Source organism: Eublepharis macularius, chromosome 1 (genome assembly GCF_028583425.1).
Source record: "Eublepharis macularius isolate TG4126 chromosome 1, MPM_Emac_v1.0, whole genome shotgun sequence".
Taxonomy (NCBI): Eukaryota; Metazoa; Chordata; class Lepidosauria; order Squamata; family Eublepharidae; genus Eublepharis; species Eublepharis macularius.
In genome coordinates this window covers 134822439-134848121 of record NC_072790.1, presented here as the reverse complement: position 1 = coordinate 134848121, position 25683 = coordinate 134822439, and the positions used below count along the sequence as shown (strand labels likewise).

The 25683-nt window shown below is 41.7% G+C and overlaps 1 protein-coding gene across 3 annotated transcripts in view; it reads right to left on the bottom strand.

The window, feature by feature from the left end:
- The window catches only part of TMEM181 (transmembrane protein 181), a 46032-nt gene extending 20654 nt beyond the window's left edge, over window positions 1-25378 (bottom strand). For 2 of the 3 annotated variants that reach the window (XM_055001860.1, XM_055001868.1), the window contains exons 1-8: window positions 25151-25378; window positions 16519-16622; window positions 9978-10033; window positions 7570-7657; window positions 4777-4904; window positions 3993-4103; window positions 844-924; window positions 135-234 (exon numbers count right to left, since the gene is read on the bottom strand). In XM_055001860.1, coding sequence (XP_054857835.1) covers window positions 135-234; window positions 844-924; window positions 3993-4103; window positions 4777-4904; window positions 7570-7657; window positions 9978-10033; window positions 16519-16622; window positions 25151-25296 — 814 coding nt within the window. In that variant the 5' untranslated portion in view covers window positions 25297-25378. Of the gene's footprint in view, window positions 1-134; window positions 235-843; window positions 925-3992; window positions 4104-4776; window positions 4905-7569; window positions 7658-9977; window positions 10034-16518; window positions 16623-21445; window positions 21535-25150 lie in introns of those variants that run through there. The other variant, XM_055001876.1, reaches the window with a different exon arrangement.
- Window positions 25379-25683: the final 305 nt, after the last annotated feature.

Below are 25683 nucleotides of genomic sequence, written 5' to 3'. Positions count from 1 at the left end.
CATTAGATAATGCTGATTATCAGACTAACTGCAACATAAATCTATTTCTATTTTAAAAGAGCATCTTTTTAATTTCCTTTTGCTAACCTTACCTACAGGGGATAAGAATCTGTTCCATAAATTATGTGACTTACCATTATAAAGCAATAGCAGAGGAAGGAGGATAGACATCCATTTTTGCTCTATTCCCCAGTCTCTCATGGAGAACTTCCTCAAGGAATGTGCGAAAAGACACTGCAGAGGAATACAAAAGAAATCAGCAAAGAATCTGCAGTACACAAAGGCAATACATAAAATACCAGGACTTGCACCGGATTACATCTTTCTACATTTAGAAACAGCAGAGCCAACATCAACTGAACAGAAACTCTCTCAAATCATACAAGGGATCTTCCCTGGCGAGGTCGCACAAAGCAAACCTGTTGATCAAATTTTTCACCTTTATGTCTCTCTGTTGCTCAACTTGGTGTATACAGCCCTTTTGTATCCTATTCCATTCCTCTGGCCATCCTTTCTTTCCTTAACCCTCTGGCAAAGAAAAAGCTCCCTACCAAGTCAAAGTGTGTTTCCATGAAGCACAGAGGCCAAGCTGCCTGTGCTACCATTGAAAATCTCCACTAGAAAGCCAATGATAATGTTCAGATAGAGCAAACCGAGTAACAGAACAAAAAGAGAAGAACAGGAATAACTAGATGATGACCTGCTGACACTATCATATTTGCTACAAATACCATAACATGTTACATACATTATTTGAACGACTTGTTCTAACACCATGGATGAATGTTTTCTCAAGAGCCACCTCTAAGCCTATTAAAAAGAAACTAAGGGAGCAGGACTCACTGTGACTATGAATGTAAGAACGACAAAGACAAATCGGAACCAGATTTCCACTTGTGAGAAAGCTGGGTTATAGGTTTTCCACTAGAAGAAAGAAACAACCATATTAACAAAAAGAGGAAGTCATGGATTAAACATTTACAGGCACAGCAGTGTATCAAAGCATCTGCACATCATTCCCAATGGCTCTCACTTATTAAACATCAAGACAATATTTCAACCAATACAGGAGGGCTAGAAATGATTTGTCATGAAGACTGAGAGCCAGCTCTTCTTTTCAGGTGTGGGAGCTGCTTTAGCATGGTTACATTCCACATCACTGCAATGCCCAAGGATATAGCACTACAGGCATGGAAAGCAACCATGTCATGTTACCTTATCTGCATGGGGTGACTACATCTAAACCGCTCCATATTGCACAGGTAACATTTCACTTAGAGCCAAGTGTGACAGATGGACAAAGGTGCTGCCCTTTTGGGGGGGGGGGGGGCAACACCAATCCCTTTTAGTCCTATCTGGTATTTGAGTAGAGTAGTAGCTGCCAGTCAGGATCCCTAAAAGGGCTGGAAAAACCAGATAGAAGAGGGGAAGTGAGAGGAAAAAAAGAGATTGTCTCAGGGTTTTTTAAAGATAGCGCTTGCATCTCCAGAGTGCTAGGTTGGAGAGGTCCTGACTCAGGAAACTTCAAAAGCCTCAGAGTCTGCCTTTTGAGTGACAGGAGAAAATAGTAATGGGGTAGAGATAGGATTTTGCCTCCAGAGGAGTGGGCTGGAAAAAAATCTTTGCTAGGAGACTATGGTGTCTTAGAGTCTAGCTTCTGGAGAAAATTTAGTTGTTAACTGCTTTCCATACTTCTAAATATTCAATTGTAACCTTATAAATGAATCAGTCCAGCTAGACCATGTTCCACCTGTAAACAGTTCCTATCTTCTTTTCTGAACTACCTTATTCCCCTGTCCCAAGGGCAAAATAAAAGTTACCATTCTTTTCTTGTTTCCCTCTCTTGGTGCTGGATTTATTACACCGAGAAGCCATTTGAGCTAAGTCTGTCAGATAGAATGGTTGGGAATAGACCACACTAGTCAAGCTCTACAACATGCTACCTCTGCTTCAACATCATTCAAGACCCCAACCTTCACACCAAATTATGAGGATTCCAGGAAAATACCAACATTACTATCGTCTTCATATATATGTATATTAGTCGTAAAGGAGCAGCATAGGACAAGCACAATGTTCACTTAGGTGAAGTGTGCTTAGCTGAGATAGCTCAACATTATTGTTTTATTTGACAGACTGTGTGCAGTGTGATAGTGTGCTCTTCCCTGTATTTTATATTTTGTTCTCCTTCCTACCCCTTTTTGAATCTACCCACCATTTCCCCTTTTTCTATAATAAACCTTCTTTCTATAAAGGCATTTTTGGCTTCCTTGGTACAATTCATTTCTCTGGGATATTTCTCTGATTCTCTTCCCTACGTGCCAGACCGCTTAGGCACTACCCACAGTTTGCTATAAGGAAGTTTTCCAGGGTTTCCACCCTGTTACTTGGTTATTTTGCTAGGGCTGAGCTGGAAGACCATGAATTAGCTGTTCGCAGGAAGTACCTCAGTGGTAGCAGCCAATTGCTCGAGTGTTTGGTCTAAGGTTGTTCCTAGCAGGGAAAGTCACCATAGTACAGTGATTAAGTGGTTCGGCTGAGAATCAGCACTCTGCTTGTTCGAATCCCACTACTGCCATGAGCTCAGCAGGTGGCCTTGGGTAAGCCACTCCTCTCAGCCCCAGCTCCCCAGCTGCACATTGTGGGGATAATAATAATACTAACTTGTTCACCGCTCTGGGTGAGGCACTAATCTGTCTAGAAGAGTGGTATATAAGTACAGATTATTATTATTATTATTACTATTATGAGTATGAACTAAACAATGTAACATGCCACCAATAAGACATTTGAATGGATATGCCTTTCTGCTTAACTGAAAATTAATATTCCAACTCCTTCAAAGCAAATGTGGCCAGCAAGGCTTGTTATGTTACCATTAACATTAGGACTGGGCTCCCCAACATGGTGTCCATGGGACCTGCCAGTACTTTCCCCAGTACCTACTGAGCTTTTCAGTAAGTGGGTGGGGTCACTGTAAGGCAGGTCTTACTATTTAGCTTCTCTCACTCAAATGCAGGGTTCTTCCACTGGAAGATGAAGAGGACTAGTAAACAACTGGGCTTTCTTTATTCAGTACATGGCTCCATTCTCCATTCAAGGTTTCCATCTTCCCAGGTGCTATGAAGAGGGAGGTATTCCGTTTGTTTCATCTCTAGAGGCAGACATTTTGGGTTTGGTTCCACCTCCTGTGGTAGCCATTTTAGAGTGGCACTCACCAACCCCTCTCAACATTCCAAAGTTGCCTGCAGCTTCAAAAAGGTTGGGGACCCCTGCATTAGAGAGTATCAACTACTCTTCTGTCAACACAGCAACCCAAAACCTGAGGCTACATCAGCATTTTCAGGGAGTAAACAAAAGTACAAAGATACAGAATCATGCCTGATGACTGACGTCATGCCTTCAGATTGAGTAATTGAGCTCACAAATAAAAATGGTATCACCATCAAAATCAGAATCAATTCAGAACAAAAATTTTTAATTAATTTTAAATATACTCTACCAGGTACTTTAGAACCGAATCTTGGTTTTTATAAAGTTTAATTTTGTAAAGCACCCTGCAAACTCTGTATACCCCATATATATCTTGAAAATTAGTAGAATTCATCGTGCAGAGCTATATTCCATGACTAAAGGATTTTCCTCATACTATACTTCATAAGAAGCAGAGAGGGCAAAACAATAAATAAGGGGTGGGATGGATTCTTTCAGCCTGTAGTCAAATTAAGGCCACAACCAAACCACATGCCTGTTGTTAGGAATAAAAATTTCTCTCATTCCATAAGAGATTCTTAAATAACAATTTTGAGCTATCTGAGCAGAAAGCTCCACTTCCATTTCAAAAAACGCTAATCAGGAACAAGGAGGGCTCTTCTCTGTATACATATTGAATCTTTGCTAGAAAACAACAAACCCTTTACAACTGCAAAGAAAAGACAAGGGGATTTGCAGATTAAAACTGCAATTTTGTTTGCTTTTATCATTGCACTTACTATGAAGTTCTTGATGTGGTAAGCCGGAGGGAGGTTTTCAAAGGCAACAGTGATATCATAGCGAGTATAGTTCAGGTAGCCAAGATGAACCACAATAATTTCAGCACATTGCTATGAACGTACAGAAGAAAGAATGCAGGAACAGTGTGAGAACAAAACACCAACTGTCAATTTATAATTTGGAGCTTTCAAGTCATTCTGTGCTGGATCAACCACTGTAACAGGTGAGGAATAGATCAGAATTCCTTTGGGATACAATTGAGTACAAGGTTCCCCAGAGAGAGCATTCCCATCCTGCTTCTTGCTATATACCACTTCAAAAACTTCCCATCACAGCTGTGTCCCTTTCATAAGACAAAGAGTTAAACTGGGGGCATCTGTTGCGTGTAACACTTGCAACAAGAGCTGCATCATGACTATTGCGTTTCTTTGAAGATCTGAGCCATCAGAACAACTAATGAACATTAATATCTCTTATCTAGTTTAGCTTTATCGACGCTAGGGATAAGGCTTAGATACACACAAGCAATTATGTACTCTCTTCCACTCAGTTTCAGCCCTTTTACTTGCTTTAAAAAATTCATCCAGCACAATATTGTTGATTCTGGCTGGCAGAGATATTCCAAGGTGTCTAGTGGTTATTGCTCCTTGAGGAGCCATATTTATAAAAAGCCTCTTAGAAGGCACTGTTTTGTTTATGGTTCTCACAGAGATAATGCCCCTCCTCACCCATTAACCACAGAAGGAAATCATTCACCAAGAAGTTATTTCAGGGAAAACTTACTTCTGCACAGTTGAGAGTTCTTGTCCGGTTGTGAACTTCCTTGTTGAAGTATTTTACACTTGCATTCTCTATTACACCATTTATTCTAACCAACATATTCAAGGACACTGTCGCAACTTTCAAGTTATCTGAAAATAAAGCAAAACAAACAATTCAGATGCTGTTAAGGTGTGGGTTGAAATATAACATTGGAAAGTTAGCATAGGCAGCAACAACCCAGAATGAAAGGGGTTGTTGCTGCATCTTCTGTAGTAGAATCTGATACACCCCATTCCTCAACATCATCTTGCCATTAAAGTTAGCAGCTTGCTTGTGGTAAGGAAGTTAACATCTTGTAGAGTCCTCTTTTCTTGCTCCTATGGCTACCATTCCTGTTCTTCCCACGCTTGCTCCCGGCTTCTATGGATCTACCTTCTTTCCCTGTTCAACTATAATTTTTGCCATAGAATCTGAACACTGGAAACAGTATTAAGCTCATTTCTGAGAATAGATTCCTCCTCCTCACATCTTGAGTATACTCATAGGTTTTCTTAACCTTAATGCAACCTAGGGGAGTGGGCATCAACTCTAACCAGGCAGCAGTAACATGTGCACAGTAAATCCTCCCGTAACTGTCTACGCGTAACATAGGTAATTGGCTGCTACTGTAATTGTCAAAGCTACTGAAGTAGCCCTTTACACTTCACGCAAATTACATACTGGTTTAAATGCATACTCCATTTTTATACAGGCGTCCTGAAGGAAATTAGTCCTTTCTGGCTAATAACATTCATTGAACAGTGCCTTGCTTCTAAGGTGCTTTATAAATATTAATACAAGTGACATTTTCCATCAGCTTGTGAAATCCTGATTTGCATAATAAAGTAATGCAGATAGCCATTCCGTATTAGAAAAGACTATGCAGAAATATTCCCATTCTAAACTGGCTTTGCTGGACACACCAGACCTACACAGTATACAACACAAGTTGTATTACCAATGTACTGCAGTTCACCACCTGCTTAACTAAATCTCCAGCTTTGCAGCCTCAAGTGGGCAGCTGAAATAAGATTTATCAAGCATCTGACAAATTGTTGTACAGTTTCTAATCTGCCCTTTTTAGGCAGAGTGATTGAAAGAGCTGTAGCTGAACAACTCCAGGTCTTTTTCGATAACTCTAGTGCTTTGGACCCTTTTCAGTTTGGATTCTGACCACACCACAGGATGGACACAGCTCTAGTATCTTTAGTGAATGATCTCCACCTGAATACAGACAAAGGCCATGCTTCTTTGTTGCTCCTACTGGATCTATCTGCAGCCCTTGATAAAGCAGACCATTCTACCTTATTGAGGTATTTGGAGGAAGAAGTGGGTATCAAAGGATGTGCCTTGGACTGGTTTAAATAATTACTCACAGAATAGACTCAAAGGGTCGCGGCTGGAGACCAGCTATCTCCAGAATGGGAATTATCTTACTGGCTTCCACAAGGCACAATCTTATCCCCCATGTTATTTAACTCATTCGTAGCTGGAATTGGATGCCATCAATATGCAGATGACACCCAACTCTAGATCTCATTATTCAAATCACTGCAGGATGCAGTAGAAACTTTTGGTTGCTGCCTGGTAGCTGTGTTCAAATGGCTAAAAGCAAACAAAAAAAATGAAATTGAACCCAGAAAAGACAGAAGTGATGCTTACTGGGAAGGCCGAGACCTTGAAGGACCACTTTCGATGGAACTTGTCTGACCCCTGCAAACTCAGTTAAGAGTCCAGGGATTATATTGGATCCAGAGCTACTGCTAGAAAAGCAAGTTTATGCAGCTGTAGAAAATGCTTTTTACAGCCTCCGTCTAGCCTGGAAGTTGGCCCCCTACCTCGACATGGCTGATCTGGACACCTGGATCCATGTCATGTTAACACTGAGACTTAATTACCATAATGCACTGTACATTGCTCTCCCTTCTAAGCTAATTCAGAGACTCCAGTTGGTGCAGAATGCTGCAGCTCTGTTATTATTGGGAGCTAGAAGAATGAATATTACCCTCATTCTGCAATCACTCCACTGGCTACCTATTAGTTACCAGGCTCAATTCCCTTGGTCTGGCATGTCTACAGGACCACCTTTCTTCCTATGTTCCCCCAGGGCAGCTTCACTCATTTGAACAGGGCCTTCTGCAAGTGCCACATTGCTTGCGGGTAAAATCAACAGTTGCCCATACATGGGCATTCTCTGTGGTGGCCTCCACCTTTGGAATGGCCTAGCTGAAGAGGTCAGGAAAGCTCCCACTCTCCTGGCTTTCCACCAATAATGCAAAACTGAATTATTCAAGAGAGCTTTTTTATTCAGATAGGAGGGCTGTACTGTCAGGAAGTTGTTTCAAAGAGATGCATCAGTGAAGAGGCAGGGACCACAGATTTTATTACTAAGTGCTACTGTTGCTTTGTATGATCCTACTGGATAGTTCTATGTTGTTTATTGTTCAATGTATCAGTCTTAAAACTGCTTTTGCTCTGTGTCAGCATTTCTTCACCCATGTATTGGATTTCTGCTGATTTTAAATATTTGCACATTTGGATTTATAGACCCTATTACATTGTTTATTGAGACGTCCTTGAAACTGACTGTACTAACTACAGTGTGTAATCCACCTTGAGTCTCAGTGAGAAAAGCAGACTATAAATAATGTAAATAAAAAAATAAAAAAAAATTCAAATACACAACTGACACAAGCATGAGATATAAAGATGTGTGCAAAACACATGCATAGTCAATCTAGTGCAAACTATTCATAGCTAGATGAAAATTCTTACCACGTGGATCCATCTGTATTATACATGTTAGCCACAACTGTTGATTATAAGTAGATAATGACTGTGAACTTAAATTAAATTTTCTTATCTGGAACAAAATGGAAGCAAAAGTTAATCCACATTCATTCCTCTGCATTAGCTATTCAAGATTTTATTATCGTGTTAAGAGCTGTGACAGAAGACCTCTCTTTATAAACTGACCACCTATTTCTGCTAAGTACTAATATGGTGAAAGTTATTTAGCCTGAGGTAAAGTAATTTCTTCAGTAATAGAAGACCATATTAAAAAAAACTACCGCAAGCAAAAGAATATTTTTATAAAATTAGTATTACTTATACAAATAAGGACAGCAGGCCACATGTCTCCTAATTTCAAACATTTCATCCCTGCAGGCATAAAATAGGCCTAGAAATCTTGATACTTGAACACACCTACAAATTCTGGGGGGAAATACTTAGGAGCTTCTTTTGGTTACTGAGCTTTATATTTAAGCTGATCTTTGTAATATGAAATATACTAATATGCTTCTCATATGCCTGTGTATTTTCAGCACTCACAGGACAGTTGAGAAGTTCCTAGGAATCAAGCTGCCTTGACTGATTCATTGCTTTCCCCAGCCCAGTATTGTCATATTACAAGACCCACACTCAGCTCTATAACCCTATGCAGAGTTACACTAATCTAAACCCGCATAAATCTATGGGTTTAGACTGGAGTAACTCTGCATAAGATCACACTGAAATTTGTAACTGGAGATGCCAGGGATTAAAGGTAGGATCTTCTGGTTGGAAAGCACGTATTCTACCACTGAGCCATTTCCTTTCCCATCAACCCACAGCATGGCTACACAGACTGCAGAGGAAAGGGCCCTCTTCCTCATAGCTATGTCTAGCTTACTATGTCTAATAACAGTGAAAAACTACAGGACAAATCTTTACAACAAAGATGTGCAGCAACTCATTTCTCAGGTCTCAGCAAACCACAAGCACAACTAAAGGACATGGGCTCAGAATCTCAGTTTGGTGATGTCATGCCACATTCTTCTTACATTTTGGTCTCTCTTTAGACCATGCCATTATCTTTTATATTGTAAGCATTATGGAGCATAGGTCACCTTTTTTTGCATAGCTGGTATTCTATTTTTAAAAAGTCTTACTCTGGAAAACTGCAGACTGGACTATAGGACAGTTCGGTGGATAGGGAACTAGTTAGAGGACCACACCCCAAGAGTGGTGGTCAATGGCGTTTCATCAGATTGGAGGGAGCTGTTAAGTGGGGTGCCACAGGGCTCGATTTTGGGCCCGTAACTTTTCAATATTTTTATCAATGATCAGGATGAAGGGGTAAACGGGCTACTCATTAAACTTGCTGATGATACCAAATTGGGGGAGTGGCAAATACCCAAGAAGACAGTTAAAATTCAACAAGACCTGAATACTCTGGAGAAGTGGGTAGCTGTGAACAGGATGCAATTTAACATAGATAAGTGCACAGTATTACATCTGGGCCACAAAAATGAGAAGCACAAATACAGGATGGGGGATACACTTCTGGGTAGTAGTGTATGCGAAAGAGATCTTGGAGTAAGAGCGGACTGTAAACTAAATATGAACAGTCAGTGTGACGCGGTGGCAAAAAAGGCCAACTCAGTCTTGGGTTGTATCAAAAGGGCCATTGCATCGAAATCGCAGGAGGTCATAGTCCCTCTCTATACTGCGGTCAGGCTGCACCTGGAGTACTGTATGCAGTTCTGGAGACCTCACTTCAAAAGGATGTGGACAAAACTGAGAGGGTGCAGAAGAGAGCGATGAGGATGATCAGGGGTCTGGAGACTGAGCCCTACGAGGAAAGGCTGAGAGCCTTGGGAATGTTTAGTTTGGAGAAAAGGAGAATGAGGGGGGACATGATTTCTCTCTTTAAATATTTGAAAAGCTGTCATTTGGAGGAGGACAATGAGCTGTTCCAGTTGGCAGCAGAGGATAGGACTTGAAGCAACAGGCTTAAATTACATGCAGAAATGTACCAGCTGGATATTAGGAAAAACTTTTTTACGGTTGGAGTAGTTAAAAGGTGGAATGAGCTGCCTAGGGAAGTGGTGAGTTCCCCTTCACTGGCAGTTTTCAAGAAGAGGCTGGATGAATATTTGTCAGGGATGCTTTAGGCTCATCCTGCATTGAGCAGGGGGTTGGACTAGAAGGTCTGTACGGCCCCTTCCAACTCTGATTCTGTGTGCTCCATGAACATATGCATTTCAAGTGGTTCTCACACACATGACAGTATTACACTGAATACATTAGAGAATTCTCAACAATATCTCATGACCTCATAATAAGAATGTAAGTGAATTATCAAGAGGCTGTGTAATGTCAACATGCACCATTTGTAATCACTGCATGACAAGTCTTACCTCAGGACCATTGCTTGGCGGAGCTGCGTCTACAATGGCATCAATGACATTGGGACCTATGGGACATACAGCAAAACAGGCTTCAAGACACCACACCTAATAAGTGGCATAAAATTATTTTATGTATTTATTAACTCAAGGTGGCATACATAGTGTTACCAGGCCAACAATCACATTATCAACTCAACATTTCAGGAACTATTCAGTACATTTCACAAACGCCCCTGTAAGGATGTCAAGTATCACTTTGTTTTACAAATAACAAGAACTTCTTACATGCATCACAGATACCTGTACCACAGGAAGATTTAGAACACAAGATTGTGTTCCAAACACAGAAATGCCACCTGGCAAGGCAGAAAATGGCTACCAACTCCTGGTCGGAAGCTGGAAAACTACTGACATGTGAGTCACCAGGCAAGACTAGCTTTTAGCACCACACCCCCCAGAGATGTACAAAGATCCTAAAACAATAGGGGTTTCCCAGAGTTCCTGAATTAATCATCTTCATACCCAGCAGAACTTTCCCTTATCTTCTCTCCCTTTCTGGATATTCAGGGGTCTGATAGCCCCTCTCATCCAGCCATCACGGGTCATCAATCATCACTAAAAACTTTAGTTTCACCCAAGAAGAAGTTTCATTGTTTTGCCCCGGAGCCAGTCATTATTGTTTATGGGCAGAAGACGCAACCTTGCCCCAAGGCACTTTCCACAGTATAATTGCGCTACCCTTCTGCCATAATTGTTTGTGTGCCTTTGGATCCAACACTCACCCTCAGACTCCTGTCTGAGCCTCTTATTTTCTGCTGTGAAGCACTAGTCACTTAAGGCTACTCTCTCATGGATGCCCCCATTCTCTTCTGGATTGGTAACTATCACACAACCCTGCAACTCTCTCCACTTTTCCTCCCTGTTTTCTAGTTGGCTCTGAGAGCCAAGCTACAAGTGATGCCTAACACAGGCTGGACACTTGTCAGCTTCCCTCAAGTTCTGATGGGAAATGTAGGCATCCTGATCTTGCAGCTGTAATGGAGAGCCAAGCTGTAAAACCAGGACGCCTACATTTCACATCAAAACTTGAGGTAAGCTGACAAGTCTCCAACCTGTGCAAGGTGTCACTTGTAGCTTGGCTCTGAGTGTCTGTGTGCTGCATGTATTTTGGTGCAATTGATCTTTATTATTCTACTAGTAACAAGGCCCGTTGTGGAAAAAAATACAACAGGCTCTAGAAAGGGGGAGGAGAGTAGGCAGGGGGGCATTGTCTCCTTCTCCACTCCTGATCCCAGCCAGGCGAAGTGGGGCGGGCATTGCCTCTGCACCTGATTTACAATGTCAAAAAGAGATACACTCACAGGAGCATACAAATTGTGAATTTATAGACATTAAAGTTCCAAGTGCTTACGCTACACTCTATTTATAATGGATGACCCCTTTCATCTAAGTCCATTCCAACTTCACAAAGGAAAAATACAAAAATCCGTGTTCCTCTATAGTCTCTTCAATTAAAGCAACAGTGTCCCAAATATTATTTCTCTTCCTCCTCTTCTCCAGGACGAATCCTCAACGTGATATTTGAACGCGGTAATATTCACACGATTGTTAACGCCCAATCTGGCTGCCGGCTGTACAAGCTCAGATTTCGTTCACTTGCTTCCTCGGGGGCATTACGTACCGCTGAAATACATACATATATATACATATCTCACCTATATTATCAATTTAACAAAATAAAATAAATGAATTCCTCACCGATTTATCCATACAGACCTGCTGCTGTCCAGTATTTTCTAAATTTTCTAAGTAGAGAGGAAGGACACCGGTGGCTGCGTGTATTCTCGCGCAGCCTCTCTAATTCCTATTGGTGCCTCTTATACTCTTTCAAGACCAATCACTCCATTTAAAGGGACCGACGAATTCTGATTCTCAAGTTAGTTTACCCCATAACAAACATATTATACCAACGATTCATGTGGATTCATGTGGGGTAAACTAACTTGAGAATCAGAATTCGTCGGTCCCTTTAAATGGAGTGATTGGTCTTAAAATGAAAGAGTATAAGAGGCACCAATAGGAATTAGGGAGGCTGCGCGAGAATACACGCAGCCACCGGTGTCCTTCCTCTCTACTTAGAAAATTTAGAAAATACTGGACAGCAGCAGGTCTGTATGGATAAATCAGTGAGGAATTCATTTATTTTATTTTGTTAAATTGATAATATAGGTGAGATATGTATATATATGTATGTATTTCAGCGGTACGTAATGCCCCCGAGGAAGCAAGTGAACGAAATCTGAGCTTGTACAGCCGGCAGCCAGATTGAATCGTGTGAATATTACCGCGTTCAAATATCACGTTGAGGATTCGTCCTGGAGAAGAGGAGGAAGAGAAATAATATTTGGGACACTTGCTTTAATTGAAGAGACTATAGAGGAACACGGATTTTTGTATTTTTCCTTTGTGAAGTTGGAATGGACTTAGATGAAAGGGGTCATCCATTATAAATAGAGTGTAGCGTAAGCACTTGGAACTTTAATGTCTATAAATTCACAATTTGTATGCTCCTGTGAGTGTATCTCTTTTTGACATTGTTAATTTGGTACAGGAACAGCCATTCTTTTGTCCTGCACCTGATTCAGGCTGCGTGAAAGGGGAGCGGGCATTGCTGCCTGCTCCGTGCCTGATCCCAGCTGGGTGAGGGGGGGGCAGGCACTGCAACCTGCTCCATACCTGATTCTGGCAGGGTAAGGGGGGCAGGCATTGCCACCTGCTCCCGATCCTGGGCAGGTGAAGGAAGGGCAGGCATTGCTGCCTGCTCTGCTTTTGATCCCAGCTGGGTGAAGGCAAGGGGCGCGCATTGCCACCTGCTTTGCTCCTGATCCCAGCTTGGTGAAGGTGGGGGCAGGTATTGTAACCTGCTCCATTTTTGATCCCAGCTGGGTGAAGATGGGGGGGTGGATATTGCCACCTGCTCCACTCCTGATCCCAAATAGTAACGAACCAGAAATGCAATTCCCAGCAAAATTGCTCAACCATGAAGTGAAAAACCACCCAGGAATAGTAAATAAATTATTCAAAGTGACAACGCTCAGTCAGTGCTCACAGTTATTACACTCATAAGTACACATCAATGAACATACAATTCAAATGCAAGTACAAAAGAATAGTCCAAGAGGGACAAAACACTCCCCTTCCGCGTCTTCAAAGGAAGTAGGGTAACAACTCTGAGTTCAAAATACAAGGTAAGTGTCAGTAGTTTTTTGTCCTTTTTAGATGTTCAAATTTTCTCTCTTTTTTCTTTTTGCAGATGTCTTCAGCTTGTTTCCAGAACCAGGGATCCACAGAGATAGATTGTCCCGTCAGTGTCACCCTCTGGGTTCAAAGAAAGAATTGAAGGCTTGTATGGTGATCCGTGGTTGCCCCTGAGGAAGTCCGTGAGATGAAATCTGATGTTCTAGCTGGCCTCAGCTCGGGCAATTAACCTTGCATTTTGAACTCAGAGTTGTTATCCTGCGTCCTTTGAAGACATGGAAGGGGAGTGTTTTGTCCCTCTTGGACTATTATTTTGTATCTGCTCCTGATCCCAGCTGGGGGAAGGCAGGGGGCAAGCATTACCACCTGTTCCACTCCTCATCCTGGGCAGGAGGGGGGGCGGTATTGCTGCCTGATTCGTGCCTGATTCTGGCCTTGGCTTCCCTCTACGGCAGCACCTTCTAGAGGTGAACTAGGGTAGGAAGTGAGTTGACAGGAACACGGTTAGCCTTTTATATAGTAGGATAAATAAAAACTCTTCTTGACTGAACATCTGCTTGTTTATTAAAAAGAGTTCTCTAGAGGAACAATCCCCATTTATAGAGGTAGAGATCTTGCTCGTTACCCCGTCTCACTGCCTCTCCTTGCACACTAATTCCCCCAGCTCACAAGGAGACCCCCGTTTGGGTAACAATACTTTGATTTGGAGTGATCTTCTTTGATGCAGCAGTAATTTGCCTTTATTTACGGTTTTGCATTTTCTCTTGCTTTCAACTTGAGAGAAGTGGGTTTATAACTTTCAAATATGAGCCATAAGGGGAAAGATACAAAGACAGTTCTTCCTTCTTCCCCTGGAGCTGGTGTGGAAGCTCAGGGAGAAGTAATTTCTCTGCTGAAAAATATGGGGCTCAGATGGAAAAACAATCTGAGCAACTAAAAGAATTTTCCGCTAACGATAAGGCAATTGATAAGTCGATTCAACAACTTTGGGAGTCAACTGAGGCTATCAGTATATGAGTTCAACACATGGAGACTAAATATGCTGCCTTGGAAGACTGAACCTTCGCTCATGAGATGGGTGTCTCAGCTTCACATAATGTTCTCTCTAACTGAATCTCTCATCTAGAGACTTATATCCAGCATCTAAATATTCGTGTTCTTGGGTTATCTGAAAATACAGGACAGAAAAGGCTGATTGAACTCATAGAGATTTTACTTCATAAGGTTCTGCAGCTCCCTGCTGATTATCAGTTGCAGACTGAACAAGCCTACCGGATTCCTCAGGTACTGAGCAGTGTAAACAAACCAGATCCTGTAATCATCCAGTTTCTATGACTGGGGGTGAGACTTTTACATTTGGCAAAAGAGAAACAGGACTTGTACTGGGGTCCTAATAAAGAGTGGATCATTCTTTACCCAGATTATACTATAGAAGTGTCAATATTACATATTATTTTTGAAAAATGGAAATATGTCTTAAAAATAGATATATAGTAAACCATTTTCTAGAATATTTTTAGTCCCCACATACAATAGTTTTTCAAAGCCAGAAGAGACCTGAAATTTCTCTGCGCCTGGCAAATAGCTTCATCCGCTCTTTACACCTACACAGTTCCCCCACTGGGCATGAGCAGAAGAAACTTTTGCCTCTATCAAAAGCAGATCTGAGAATTAGTCAAGAGAATAAGGATGCTAACTGGAAGGCTACCTGGAATGGGAGCATAGCATGAAAAAGTGTAAAAACTAAGCTCTAGAAGAAAACCTAGACTGCAGAAAATGAATCCCCAGAAAAGTAATGTTTCATTAGTGTACTTCGGCAATACTAGAGTCTATTGAGTGTATCAAGAAAAGGGTTTACCTGCTCCAACATAAACCCTCAAACAATTGAACTGATGGAAGATTTGGACAGCGGGAGAGAAGAAAGTAGCCTGCAGAGCCCACCCTTGCACTCTGCTCAACACTGTCTCATTATCCTTACCCTGAATGGCATCTTCTTCTGCCATTTTTCTTTCTTCTATGCCTCCCTATTTGTTGCTTTGAACTCCAAGTTCTGAAGCATCAGAGTTCTCTGATTCTTGTTAAAGAAACAAAAGTCACAAAATCTACTTTTCAGAAGGTGAATGCAAAGCATTCTTTACAAGTAAAACAGCTATCAATATGTTGGGCTCAAGTTAATGAATCAGTTTACCCAAGTAACTTTATAAGGATTTTAAAAAGTCAAGATGATTCTTCCAACATGGTACAAAGTACCATGAGGTTCTCAAGGGAGATTCTGTAAAGAAATCCACTTCACCAAATGGTTAACAGTGTGTGTATGGGGGGCGGGGGTTGGCACATGCATACAATCATGATTTTCTATGGGTTGGCTCCAGTTTGGTGTAGTGGTTAAAAGCGCAGGACTCTAATCTGGAGAGCTGGGTTTGATTCCCCACTCCTCCACTTGAAGCCAGCTGGGTGACCTTGGGCTAGTCATGGCTCTCTGGAGCTCTCTCAGCCTCATCCACCTCACAGGGTGTTTTGTTGTGGGGATAACAGTAGCATACTTTGTAAACCACTCTGAGTGGGCACTAAGTTGTCCTGAAGGGTGGTATATAAATTGAATGTTGTTGTTGTTGTTGTTATGAGTAGAAGAAGCTTGTTCAAGATCACTTTCCCCTTCTCACAATACAACCCTGCACAAAGAAATGAAGGAAACACTATGAAGGAATGAAGGAAATATTTTGTATTTTTCTCATTGCTATAAGGGTAAATGTTGTTGGAAATACAATGTCTTGTGTACAGAGAACCAACTAAACCAAGGAGGGACCCACTCCAAATATAGCCAACAAGATGTGAAAACACAAGAGTAGGGAAGAGTTGTGTACAGAGAAGGCAGAAGACACAGAATACCTACAGGGGACAGCAAATCTGACAGTTAGATAGCAAAATAAGATCCTTCTTCCTCTCTTCTGTCCTTCTTGCATGTCTCCAGATTGGTATTCTTACAGTGCAATCCTATGTAGAGTTACTCCAGTCTAAGGCCATTGACTTCAATGGGCTTAGATTGGAGTAACTCTGCATAGGACTGCACTGTTTGGCTACTTCCTGCTTCTTCCCGGAAGTCCCCTCTCCCAGTTTATTAAGTTAGTTAGCGTCTATTCTTTCTATCTGCTTTCTATCAAAGTTGTAGTTCTTGAATAAACTCTCTTCGTTCAGTCCTTAATAAGACTCAAGATCTTCCTAAGATATACCAGAGCCTACAAATGTGAGGTAAGTATGATACTGAATATAATCTTTTATAGAAAAGTCTTACCTGCTATGCCTATTAAGACAGTTACACCAAAACAAATGAAGAACACGACAAAGACCAAGACAAAGTGCCGTTTGGATAGCGTGTACAATCGCATTGGGGCCAACCTACAAACAAGAAAGAGAACATGTCAGTATACTGCAGACAAGCATTCAGTGACAGCATTTAAGTGTACTATATTTTCTTCAGAAAGCTAACCCAATAAGGTGGCCACTAGAAAACTCCATTCAAAACACTGACTAGATAGAAGCATACGGACAAACATCTCTCTCAATATCTCACAGCTAAGCAGAGACTACAAGGAGGCGCATTTGTAACTCTGATACAACGGATGATAATCTTTCAGCTGACACAAACCTGACACAAGCAAACTGTGTGTGCACTGATTACTGTCTATTGCTGTAGCATAGTGGTGAAGCGGTTGGACTGGAAACCAACTCTCTGCTTGTTCAACTCCCACTGCCGCCATGAGCTCTGCTCTCAGCCCCAGCTCCCCAGCTGCATTGTGGGGATAACAATAACACTGACTTTGTTCACTGCCCTAAGTGTGGCACTAATCTGTCCAGAAGAGCGGAATATAAGCACACAGTTACATTATTACTTATGTACCACATATATGTGCCAAAAGGCAAATCCAATTTGATGCAACATAGTAATGGAGAAGTGAATCCATGGTCTCCACTGAATCAGGGTCCATGCCACCAAGAAAGTTTCAAGTCATGAAATGCCATTAAAATTGAACTTGAATCCATAGGAAGGCAACACAAAAACACAGTGGACCATTTTTTCACACTATAACTGGTCTGTCATCTGGTAGCCTTTCAAAAACATGGTGTGTTCAGTACAGAGTCTACTGATCATCCATACAGGAATTAGGCTTCTGTTTAAAAAATGTTCAGTTATTACTTTGAACGCTTTCCCTAATGTTACATTTTTTAGTTAAGCATAATTTCATTTCCACATTACAAATATTACAAGATTAAAAGAAGATAGGAAATGAGAAGAAAGCAGGGGCAAGTAAAGAGTTATTAAAGCAGTAAGGCTTTTGCAATACACAACAGGTAAGAAACTCTTTTATTAAGGGTTTATCTACACATTTAGCAACATACACACAGTGCTTAAGGTGCTTAACCTTTCCCCTGCCCATCACTTTTCCATCCCAACTGTCCTGACCGCTTTTCTCCCAAACTGATGTTCCCTTAAGATCATTCAGTATGTGTGCTGCAATGGAGAAGCAGCAGCTGCAGTTCCCAACCTTATGTTTTCAGACAAACATGTGGATCGCACTAAGAAGAGAGAAAACAAAGGGCCCTTTTGTACAAACCTGTTTCCACCCAGAAGAAAAGCTCTGGCATAGATAAGAACCTCATTTTGTGCTGGATCATGTGTTAATTTCTACTTGGGGGAGGGGGGAATACAAAATACGCCCAAGCCAGAAACTTGCTCCTCTTTTGTACTGTGCCAAATAAAAGTGTCATACGAAACCAAGAGCAAGGTGAGAGCAAAATGCCATCCAGTCTTCCCCAACTCAATACACTTTATGATGTCCAAAAGCAGATGAGCAGGTACACAGCAGGAAGAGCTTGCTCCAGATGAGTCATGCAAGATAGCCAAGTCAACAAGCTGCAAGAACAGGCAGAGAGAGAGAGAGAGAGAGAGAGGAAACTCACCCAGGTCACAAGCCAATCTGACCCAGGAGAAAAACACCTCCAGGCCCCAAATCTGGTTATTTGTATGAGCGCAATACAGGCACCACGCACCAAATCATCCCTGATTTACCTCTGATGCAACAGTCCTAAAGGAAAAGACGTCTTAACCCCATCACTCAGCAGCATCAGAAAAGCAGGAGAGAGAGAGAAAACAGAAGATTTACAAGAGGAGCGGGGCAAGAGAACTATTGCACATTCATGGCGCACAGAAAAAATTAATCAAGAATGGTTTAATATGCCTTTGTCTCTACCATGACTGCTTGGGCAAAAAGCTACAGGATTATTTCTGTGATTTACAATTGTTTTTTATTAACGTCATTTATAGTCCACCTTTCTCACTGAGACAAAGCAGATTATAAGAAAGTCGATACAGTCAGTGGTTCAAAAAATCAACAACAATGCAATAGGGTATGGATTTCAGAAATTTGTGTACACCCAGAAATCTGCTACATAGCTGACATCTCAGTGCAATTGGAAGTGCAATTTTTAAACCCAACAACTTCCTCATATAGCAAACAAATATTTGAAGAGAGTACATACTAAAAATTCTGGTCCAGCTTCACTCAAGAGGGAGCAACTGCAGTTCAGTAGCCAAGTACCTGCTTTACATGCAAAAAGCACTAGGTTTATTGTATTTACTTCATTTATACCCCACCTTTCTCCCCAGCATCTCCAGTTAAGAGACAGCAGGACTTGAAAAGTACTGGATTAGACAACAATGATACATGCAATTTCAGTAGAGACAGAACTCAAGTTATTTTTCTCAATGATTGCATGACCATGCGACATGCTAGTCCTATATACCAACCATGCTTACTGTGGTTGGATATCCTTGAGCTTCATTCCAATATACACTTAACTTGGACACTTGTCTCAATTAGTTCATTAAGGCTTCATCCAGAGTAGGCACAGGAACAACTTGCATGTGAAGCAAACAGCATAAGGTCTTTGTTTGGGCAGTTTTAAATACAAATGTGCGTAAGACTAAAAACTGCAAATACCGCTGATACACAAAGCTCCCTCCAAAAGCTACTTCCTGTGTTACTAACAAGCATAGTTTTTATATTGTTGCCCTTGCTGGTCACTGCATAACTGAAAATGTAGGGAGGTAGACCTGTAAATAAAAAGGGAACGGTGCAAGTGGAGTAAGACACCTGTATACTTCAGAAGTCTGTGCTACTATAGAATAGTAGCTAAGAAATTGAACAGTGTACAAAGAAGCCTCCTGTTCAAACCTTCCCAGCCATTATTTTCTTAGCCCTGTCTCATCATTTACAATAAAATAATACAGATGATGATTACTTACAGGATAGTTGTTAGTAAAATAATGTACATAAAGCACATGGAACACCTAAGGCATGACATAAATGCTGAATAAATTTGATCCTTGAAGAACAGGTCTTAAGAGAGCTTATTTCTGGTATATTGTCTGAAAAGCATTAATTTTGGCTGTATTCCAAATATTGGTAGAAGTTTTCATGGAAATGAACAAACATAAGAATTCCTCCCAGAGCCATAATAATATGTAGGTTGGGGCTACAATATACGATACTGGAAAACTGCAGTTTAAGAATTGGGGATACATAACATTAAACCCCTTAACAGAAGAGCAAGAAAACCATCAGCTGACCTAGTTTCCCAGCCTATTCTGATGACATTCACATTAAAACAAACTTTTAGGACCAGATTCTTTAACTTTTGTCCCTACAGAATTTGAGAAGCAGGCAGAAAAAATCAGCTACTCTTCTTGAGATAATAAAGGTCAAACATGCAGAAAATAAGTATTGGGTTATCCAAGTTTGAACCACCTCAAATTTAGTGAATAGGTCTTTTCTAAAGACATTTGTAAACCCTGTGATAAAAGTATTCAGCCAGAGTAACACTGTATCAAATTTACATCATTTTTGTAAAAATTAAAATTAATTTCAAATTTTATTACATCCAATTCATACGTCATACTGAATTGAAAAGTTGCAAAAAAGCCACTTTTGGTTTTTCAGCTTCTCCTGTATCAATCAATCAAGTTTACTACAATGCAAAATCAGCTCCGGAAAGTCAACAATAATGGAAATAAGAATAAAAATTAAAAAATAGGGAGAGCACATGCTTCTCTTATAGTGCAGACTGGAATGCATGGGTCTCGCCCACAGTGAGATCAGAGGATTCTACAACAAATGAAGCTTGCAATTCCTCTTCAGACACAGCAGCAGAAGTAAAGGCACAAAGAACTCCAACTCCTTTCCTAGTATTGTTGTAACAATTGGACATGCCTTTGCAGGAAAACAATCCAGTCAACATTCCAGGCACCTTTAATACCCAAATATGTATTTTCTTTCTCTGCCCCACCAGCTCACACTTCACCACTTAGCAACTTGGATGGGTGTGCAAATACACATGCAACCCTCTTCCATTATGTATTTCTTCTAAACAACAACAGACATGTGGTATGATCGAGCGCAAGTGGCTCCTGACAGGTGACAGATACGGGTTTACATTCTTCACATCGGTTAACAAGAGAAAGGTACTCAGCAGAGGCTGCGCCTCAGGGCTTTGTTTCTAACATGAGTGGTGTTGTGATGCAACCCACACTGAAAGGAAATTCACTGCCCTGGCAGCCCTTATCTTAATGATAAATGCAGGAGCGCCAATTATGTGCTGTCAAGTCACTTCTGACACAATATGGCAGTTTAACAGTAAACAAACGCACCCAACAGAGGCTCAAAGCAACTGAATATTGCTTTCTAGATGCCAGCTTTGCCATAGAAATAGGCATTAGGGCTAAATTATGCCAGCTGCTGGGGCCATACAACAGGAGAGCTGTTGCTGTCATGGCCTGCTTGTAGTTATTCACTTAGAACACTCTGCACATGTTCAAGGGAACTCTAATAATTTCCCATTTCCAGAGCTGTTGAAAACAGGACAACAGATTTGAGGAAATCTTCTAGCCAGGATCTTTTCAGATTCTTATACCTGGCCTGGGATATCTCTCCTACTGAACTACAACCTCACTGAAAAGTGGGAGAAGAAGCTCTTCTCGCCGGCCCCCAGCTGCGCCGAACGCTGCAAGTTCCGGCTTCTCGTCACGCGAGGTGAAAGACTGCGCACAAGAGAACCAGCAGCTCCCACAGCACGGTCACTGCAACGACGCGCGAAACCTCCCCAAATGCAAGATGACACGCAACCCACTAGGGCGGCTCTTCTCTCCCATCGTTTCAACTCACCGTTCAATATCCATTGCTACATCCGCGGCGCTACACTGAGCAAGCGCAGCACCAATCAACGAACAAGCTTCGTGGCAGAAAAATCAGCGGTGCCCAACGCGCCGCATTTCCGTATACGTCACCAGCGAAGAATCCCGCCTCAAGGCGGGCAGCGGGATGGAGGGCACGTGATCTGTAAAACGCAACGCGATTGGCTTCAAATTCCCCCCTCATTGCGGATGAAGTCTTTTAGAGGAGAGGGAAGATGTGGCGCATGCGCGCTGCCGAAATGCCCGCAGGAGTGTAGCGGGGAAGTTTAAAAATTGTAAGGGGAAAACCCCGAAGGATAAAAGGAGCTTATGTAATACTGTCTGCCCGCTGCAGTCCACTAGTTGTTATATTAATTCCAGGGAGACAAGTAATAAGTAAAATAATAGGCTGGTGAGCCAAGACATCCCAGGAATTGTAGTTTTTTTCCTTCGTAGATTTTTCTGATTTCCTTATCGGTATTGCGTAAGTTTTCAAAGAACTACAATTCCCGTGGATCCGTGGAACACGAAGTTCCGCCCGCATAGAGGTGCAAAGTAGAAAGACTGACAGGGCGCCTTAGTTCTTTGCTCTCGAGAATTTGCAGTTTCTTGTACCACACTTAGGGAGGCCGACTGCAATTCTATGCAGCTATTCTGCATAAAATTGTACTGTAAAGGGTAGATTTCTCACTTACTTGGATTAACAGCGCGTGCAAAATCTATGATAACCTATAGCTGCATGCTTAGTAACAGTTGCTGCTAATTCTAGATTTATGGAGCATGTTTACTCAAAAGTAAGTCCCACTGTACTTAAGACTGCAGCCGCAGAAATAGTCTCTGCAGTGAGGATAAGAATTAAAATCACTTTTCTTTAAAAACTAACACATGTATGTGTGGCAGAAATTTTTACTGCCTGAACAGCACTCTAAGGTCATAATTCTACCCAGGATTGCAGCCCAACAATGCGACCCTAACAACGTTTTCCTTGTAGTAAAGTCCCTTGACTAGACCTCAGTAGGATTCTGAGCAGACCTTCTTTAAGCTTGCCTGCAAGTAACTGAGAGTTAGCCCCCTGGAACACAGTGGAACTTAATTCTGAATTAGTATGCATAGAGTGTGGAAGAGGGAAATCCATCAGCAGTGAAAAACACTGGTTATTTTAATCTGAACAAACATCTGTTATATCATGTGTCTTTAAGAATTTCTACCCCATATTTCAGCCTAAGTTTCTAAGGCAGCAAACTACAAAAGTTTAAACCAGAATTGATAAAAGCTAAAAAGAAGCAGAAAATGTGTCTATTAAATGTCTCTTAAAAGCTTGTGGAAATAAAATTATATTTACCAGGTACCTATAATCTGTCAAAACAGGAGCTAAATGAATGGCCCTGGAGATACTATTTGTTCATCTTTTGAAAGCTGGTGTGGCATAGTAGTCAGAGTGTCAGACTAGGAGATGGGATAACCGGATTTGAATCTGTGCTCTGTCATAGAAGCTTGCCAGGTGACCCTGGGTCTATCACAATTCCTCAGCCTAACTTGGCTTACAAGGTTGTTTTAAGTAGGAAGGAGAGGAGAGGAGGTAAACAACAGGAGGGGGGATAACCAAGAATGCCCTATCTCTTGACCACTATATGTCAATTACATTTTCACCCTGTTCTTCCTCCAAGGAGCACAGGATGGCATACATTGCTTTTACTTCCTCTATTTTATCCTCACAACTACCCTGTGAGGTAGGTGAGGTTAGAATAAAGTAACTGACCTGAGTCATGCAGCAAGTTTCATGACATAGTGACATCTAATTAAAGATGTTTTGTCCCACAGAAGCCTTTTGGTCATTCAACAGTACCCTGTAAAGTGGTAAATTTGATTTCTAGGAGGAAGTACAGTCCCATCTAGAAAAGAGGAACCAACACTTTCCAGCTCCATATTATCTGGCTTGAGCTCCAGTATAATAGACCTCATGCAGTCCATTACTAGGGCCAGGAACCTGTTCAGCATTTTTCAACTGAATTGGGGGTTGGGGGGGTATAGCTGAATATCATAAGTATATCAGTGATGCCACTCTCCAAATTCTTGAACAACTTCCTCTAGAGATTTTATGTAGACGCTAAATAGCATGGGGACAAAAAAAGAGCTTTCATTGTCATACTCATTGTGCAAAAGCTCCCCATCACCACCATCTGGAACCAACAGACACTGGCTGATTCCACACACGTTGGATAATGCACTTTCAATGCACTTTATCAATCGTTTGAGGTGGATTTTTTGTTCCGCGCACAAAAAAATCTGTTCCAAATGACCTATAAAGAGGATTGGAAGTGCATTATCCAACATGTGCGGAATCAGCCACTATCTGGAACCACTCTGACAGGTAAGAATAGAATCAAAACAGACATAAAAGAACTGTGAAGGAACATAGATAATAACCAAATCACATTTGATTCCTTCTAGTCTATCTGAATATAGAGAATTAGTTGCCGCAAGATTTCTAATTGCTGAAGCCAGAGCCTCTCAGCCCAGTGGCAAAATACTCTTGTTATCAAGCTAAGCCTGTAGGCAGGAGCGAAACTGCATGACACCTGAGTCAATAGTAAAACACTCTGCTTAAAAAATTATGAGAGTTTGAAATTATAAAGAAAAACCTAGGTATTTAAAGTCTGCTAAGACTTTAATGAGTTTGATCATAGTACATAAGAATTCGTCATTTTACATTTTAACTGATAACAGTACCAGTTCACAGAGTAACAAGCAGGGGGATTGCAAGGAATTACAGAGGAGAGATAATACAGAAATCTCACTACACTGCTCCTAAATCTTCCTCACTAAACTCAAGGGCTTGGGCAGACTGATTTCTCCTTTCCCGTCCCCCCTTCCTTTAGTTGGCAGGTGGTATTATCCATTTCCATCTGGAGAATTTTTCAGTACTCATAAGTCTGCTTGGTGGAGCGGTTAATTTACAAAGCCATCTTTGTTTTCCAAATACTTTTGGAGTCCATAGAGAACTTGTTTGCAAGCGGCCCCATAGCCTGGTTTCTGTCATACCACAGGGGGCCACCCTTCCATTCTGCTCTTAGATAGAGAGATCATTCTCTTGTTGCTAGTTCAGTGGAGCACTTTGCTCCAGTGATTTTGGAGCTCTGAGGATACCTTCCAAAGCTGAAGGATGGGGTTGACACACTCAAGAAGGTTAGCAGAAGCAACTATTTGTCATTTTTTAAGGCAAAACAACACCCCTCTATCATATCTGGTCAAACCCCCATTGCAATAGAATCAATGGATTGCTCAGTTGTGCAAAATCAGCCCTCCCTTTTGAACAGCCATATTGAAACCCTGGATGTTGAAAAAGCCCTTTTCCATTGATATAAACAATGGCTGCTGCAATAGCGCTTGTGTGGCGAGTACCACCTTTACAACCTCTGGGGAGAGAGGTTATTATGACTCAGTGAGATAGGTCTGTTGTACTGAATTAACTGCTTGCTGTCGAAGGGCCCTGTTGACTGTTATAGGATTGCTCATGAGAAAGTTGATTACAGCCTTTGAACTCTAGAATTTTTTTCTAAATCAACAAACCTAGCTGCACTATTAAAACAATCGCTTCCATAACAAAATGCATAGGCCTTCCCTCAAACTACCCCTCTCCTTCGCGCGGAAGGAAATGAAGGGCGCCTACGATGCGCTTCCCTTGCTCTTTTCTTACCTGTAGTAACGATCATCCTTGTAAGGAGTTAGATCTTCTTTGATCTCCTTATAGGTCTCTTTGATCCTTTTGCAAATGTGCTTGAGCTCGCTGCAGAGCGGGTTCTCAAAGGCGGGGTAATCCGCCTCCATTCTGCACCCTGACATTGAAGCGATCTCCCCTAAAGTGGTAGCCGCAGCAACAGCCCGGCTTTATGCCCTTCTCCTCTTTCTCTCCGCCATTGCAGCGATCCTTGCTAGCTCGCGGTTCTCTGGGCTGCCGAAGAGAAAAGCCCAAATGACCGGCGCTTGAATTCACCCACTTCCTTCGTCGACGATTCCTCTCGAAGCAGAGCGCCGCTGCTGGGCACTAGCGGGACTTTAGTGGGCGGCAGGCGTTCCCAGTTGCACGCAGCATTACTAACGGCAGCTCCATTTTTGTGGATGAAATCCGTAACATTTGCGACGCAATGGCCCGCTGAACATATTGTACGGGGGCTGTTCAAAGGCCCCACGCTCTCTGGACAGCTGGAAGCAGGAGGGGGGGGGGGCAAG